The sequence below is a fragment of the Sinocyclocheilus anshuiensis genome, unplaced genomic scaffold (assembly GCF_001515605.1).
Source record: "Sinocyclocheilus anshuiensis isolate Anshui unplaced genomic scaffold, SAMN03320099.WGS_v1.1 scaffold3481, whole genome shotgun sequence".
NCBI classification, from domain to species: Eukaryota; Metazoa; Chordata; class Actinopteri; order Cypriniformes; family Cyprinidae; genus Sinocyclocheilus; species Sinocyclocheilus anshuiensis.
The window spans coordinates 48,270-54,169 of NW_015555708.1; the positions used below are offsets into that span (position 1 = coordinate 48,270).

At 42.7% G+C, this 5,900-nt stretch overlaps 1 protein-coding gene across 1 annotated transcript in view; it reads left to right on the forward strand.

Moving 5' to 3' along the window:
- The window catches only part of LOC107671824 (vacuolar protein sorting-associated protein 13B-like), a gene marked incomplete at its 5' end in the record, with an annotated part of 115,965 nt that overhangs the window by 46,625 nt on the left and 63,440 nt on the right, over window positions 1–5,900 (forward strand). Inside the window, 2 exons of the mRNA XM_016464809.1 lie at window positions 1,113–1,275; window positions 2,769–2,883. Coding sequence (XP_016320295.1) covers window positions 1,113–1,275; window positions 2,769–2,883 — 278 coding nt within the window. The remainder of the gene's footprint in view (window positions 1–1,112; window positions 1,276–2,768; window positions 2,884–5,900) is intronic.

Consider the following 5,900-nt stretch of genomic DNA (forward strand, 5'->3'; position numbering starts at 1 on the left):
TGTGTGTGTGTGTGTGTGTGTGTGTGTGTGTGTGTGTGTGTGTGTGTGTGTGTGTGCGTTTGTGTGTGTGTGTGTTCAGTGGTGTTTATGGTCTGATTTCTGCTTATTTTTCTAAGTGTGTGTGAATCCAAACTGAAGCTCTCTGATCCTGAGTGGAGAATCTAGCTGAACTCCAGCGATGAGCTCATGGATGAGACGCTACGCACTCACACACACACGCACTACACACACACACACACGCACTACGCACGCACACGCACTCTCACACACACACGCACACACAAACGCGCACACACACACACACACATGCACTACACACACACGCACACACGCTCACGGCGTTTCTTTAGCTGTTTGTCTAAGCAGATGTTGGTCGTGTTTTCTGTTATCACACGGTTGGAACTAGTTAGAATCAGCTGCTGTGTTTGAGATTATTTATAGAGCCGTCAGCAGCTGAGGACAGTGATGGGCTCATGAACATGAGCGTCTGATCATCGTGAGCTCAGAGGATGTGCCGATGATGCTCTTCTGGAGATATTAGGAAGCACAGCAGAGTGACGTGACACCAGACGATTGACGTCAAACCACTCGTTTCTACAAGCGTTTCATTGTGTTATGATTTAGCAGGAAGTTACTCAACATTCATCTTCAATCTGCGGCTCTTTAGAAGATCTTAATGCGTTCAGTTTGTGTCATAAATGCACTAAATTGAAGCCATGAAGAGTGTTGACTCCAGCTCTGGTGTGTGTCAGGTCCAGCTGGTGTTTGGTTTGTGGTGTCGATGGAGTCAGATCTTCAGTGTATTTATATATGTTATTCACACACAGACATTTTTATAAATATTTACAAATATATAAAGTATGTGCTTTACTAATATTTTTAAAATCAATATAAATACATTGGTAAAATGTTACCCACTCATGAAAATGACATTTCGTAATTGCGCAAGCTTTAACGGAAGACAAAATGTTTTCTGAAACTTAGTCCAGACGAACCAACATGAACTCAAAATCGACTCATTGCTTCAATAAACTTTTTCTTGTTGTTTCATGAGAATATAACTCGCTCCCTTTGCCTGTGTAACGGGAGAGTGCGTGACGTGTGTGTTTCAGGGTGATTCGGCGCACACCGAGGACCCTGCAGCCGGTGAGACCATGACTCTGGAGCAGAAGACCTGCAGCATCAGCAGCGCCAGCGGAAAACTCAGCATCTGGATGCAGTGGATGCTGCCTAAACTCACACTCCAGCTGTTCTCCTGCGAGCCCAGAAACAACGGTACTGACCACACACACACACACACACACACACACACACACAGACAGACAGACACACGCACACAGACAGACACACACACGCACACTCACTCACTCACTCACTCACTCACTCACACACACATACTCTCTCACACACACACACACACACACACACACAGACAGACACACACACACTCACTCACTCACACACTCACACTCACACGCGCACACACTCACACTCACACAGACAGACACACACACACACTCACTCACTCACTCACTCACTCACACACACTCACACACACACACACACACACACACTCTCACACACACACACACTCACACTCACACACTCATGTGCGTCTCTGACGACCTCCGTATGTGGTTTCAGTGATTCAGTCAAAAACGACCCGTGACCCCTTTAGTCAAGTCACCTTTATTTATACAGCGCTTTATACAATACTGATTGTGTCAAAGCAGCTTTACAGTGTCAAACGAAAATAGTTTGTCAATGATGCAAGACGACGATAAAAAGAGTAATTTTCCAGCTTAAGTCAGTTCATTCCATGTTCAGCTCTCTTCAATAGTGTCTGTGCAGTCAGTCAAGCGTCCCCAGCTAAACAAGACAAAGAAACCAAAACTCCATCGCTGACAGAAATGGAGCGACTTTAGCGACTGATATTTTAAGCAGAGAAAGAGCGAGGGTTGAGGAAGGAAAGCGAGAGCAGAGGTGATCTTGGACCTCCTGTCCCGGCCGTGTGACACGCAGCTGTGAGGGAGATGAGGAGCGGTGACTGCGTCGTGTGCGGAAGGGAAGCACAGAACCGTGTGTGAGATTCACAGCCCCAGAGGAACGCTTTGAGCTCTCCCCGCGCTGCTGTTGTTTGTTGTTATTTTTCTTGGGGCTGTTTGGTGCTGAATGGACGTGTCGCCCCTTCAAACAGGAAACAGGAAGCGGCTCTGGGCTCTTGGGCTGCAGGGATCACAGCTGCCCGGTCAGCAGAACAAGCAGAGATTGACAGAGAACTGACATGATCCTCCGGTCGCGCACTCACACACTCACACACAGAACGAGCAGCCCGCTGACCTCTGACCTGCTGCTGATGCAGAATGAGTGAGATAAAGAGCGTCTCCTGCTGCACATCTGCAGTGTGTGTGTGTGTGTGTAACTGCTTCATTATTGTCACTGTACATCCAGAGGAGAACTGAGCCCATCATTCCTCCATTATTCTGCATCAAATGCTGTTTTTCGTTCCTCAGCTAATAGTAATTATTTTTGTATGTTATAAACTGTTAGATTTATGAATAGATGTTATAAATCTAATGTTATCCGGTTGATGTTTTCTATTGTCTCCAAATGTAAGCTGTCCTATCAGCAGCTCTGAACTCATCAGTGTGACTAGAAGACATTAAGAGATTACAAACATTACCATTATGAACTTCTGTAAAGCTGATTTACAAAACGTAGGGTTGTGTAAAGAGATATACAAATATGTGTGTGTGTGTGTGTTACAGAGCTGTGTGTGATGGCAGAGATGGAGGACATGAGCGCGTCTGTGGATGTTCAGGACGTTTATACGAAGGTGAAGTGTAAAGTGGGCAGCTTCCACATAGATCACTACAGAAGCAGGTGAGTGCAGAACACACATGCTCACACACACACACACGGTCATACACACAAATACTCACACACGCTAATACTCACACTCACACACACGCTCATACACACAAATACTCACACTTATACTCACACTCATACACACACACACACACTCATACACACAAATACTCACACTTATACTCACACACACACACACGCATATACACTCGTACACACAAATACTCACACTTATACTCACACACTCTCTCTCACACACACACATACACACCAATACTCACACTTATACTCACACACACACACACGCATATACACTCGTACACACAAATACTCACACTTATACTCACACTCATACACACACACACACACAAATACTCACACTTATGCTCACACTCATACACAAATACTCACACTTATACACATACACCTATACTCACACACTCACACACATGCTCATACACACAAATACTCACACTTATACTCACACTCATACACACACACACACACAAATACTCACACTTATGCTCACGCTCATACACAAATACTCACACTTATACACATACACACACATACACACCTATACTCACACACACACACACATACACACACAAATACTCACACTTATGCTCACACTCATACACACAAATACTCACACACTCACACACACGCTCATACACACAAATACTCACACTTATACTCACACTCATACACACACACACAAATGCTCACACTTATACTCACACACACGCTCATACACACAAATACTCACACTTATACTCACACACTCATACACATGCTCACAGACAAAATACTGACACTTATACTCACACTCATAAACACAAATACTCACAAACTCACACACACGCTCAGACAAAATACTCACACTTTTACTCACACTCATACACACAAATACTCACACATGCTCATACACACAAATACTCACACTTATACTCACACACATGCTCATACACACAAATGCTCACACTTATACTCACACACACGCTCATACACACAAATACTCACACTTATGCTCACACCATACACACAAATACTCACACACTCACACACACGCTCATACACACAAATACTCACACTTATACTCACACACTCACCCACACACACACACTCACACACACACACGCTCATACACACAAATACTCACACTTATACTCACACACACACACACACACACACACAAATACTCAAACTTATGCTCACACTCATACACAATTACTCACACTTATACACATACACACCTATACTCACACACACATACACACACAAATACTCACACTTATGCTCACACTCATACACACAAATACTCACACTTATACTCACACACTCACACAAATACTCACACTCACACACACGCTCATACACACAAATACTCACACTTATACTCACACTCATACACACAAATACTCACACACACACATACACACGCACGCACATACACACAAATACTCACACTCATACACAAATACTCACACATGCTCATACACACAAATACTCACACTTATACTCACACTCATACACACAAATACTCACACACATACGCTCATACACACAAATACTCACACTTATACTCACACACATGCTCATACACACAAATACTCACACTTATACTCACACAAACGCTCATACACACAAATACTCACACTTATGCTCACACCATACACACAAATACACACTCACACAAACGCTCATACACACAAATACTCACACTTACACTCACACTTATGCTCACACTCATACACACAAATACTCACACTTATACTCACAAACTCACACACACGCTCAGACAGAATACTCACACTTTTACTCACACTCATACACACAAATACTCACACCTATACTCACACACTCACACAAATACTCACACACACGCTCATACACACAAATACTCACACTTATACTCACACACTCACACAAATACTCACACACACACACACGCTCATACACAGAAATACTCACACTCATACACACAAATACTCACACTTATACTCACACACTCATACACATGCTCACAGACAAAATACTGACACTTATACTCACACTCATAAACACAAATACTCACAAACTCACACACACGCTCAGACAAAATACTCACACGTTTACTCACACTCATACACACAAATACTCACACTTATACTCACACACATGCTCATACACACAAATACTCACACTTATACTCACACACATGCTCATACACACAAATACTCACACTTATGCTCACACCATACACACAAATACACACTCACACAAACGCTCATACACACAAATACTCACACTTACACTCACACTTATGCTCACACTCATACACACAAATACTCACACACATACGCTCATACACACAAATACTCACACTTATACTCACAAACTCACACACACGCTCAGACAAAATACTCACACTTTTACTCACACTCATACACACAAATACTCACACTTATACTCACAAACTCACACACACGCTCAGACAGAATACTCACACTTTTACTCACACTCATACACACAAATACTCACACCTATACTCACACACTCACACAAATACTCACACACACGCTCATACACACAAATACTCACACTTATACTCACACACTCACACACACACACACACTCACACACACACACGCTCATACACACAACACACAAATATTATACTCACACACTCATACACATGCTCACAGACAAAATACTGACACTTATACTCACACTTCACACTCATACACATGCTCACAGACAAAATACTGACACTTATACTCACACTCATACACACTACACACCACAAACTCACACACACGCTCAGACAAAATACTCACACGTTTACTCACACTCATACACACAAATACTCACACTTATACTCACACACTCATACACATGCTCACAGACAAAATACTGACACTTATACTCACACTCATACACACAAATACTCACACTTATACTCACACACATGCTCATACACACAAATACTCACACTTATACTCACACACATGCTCATACACACAAATACTCACACTTATACTCACACA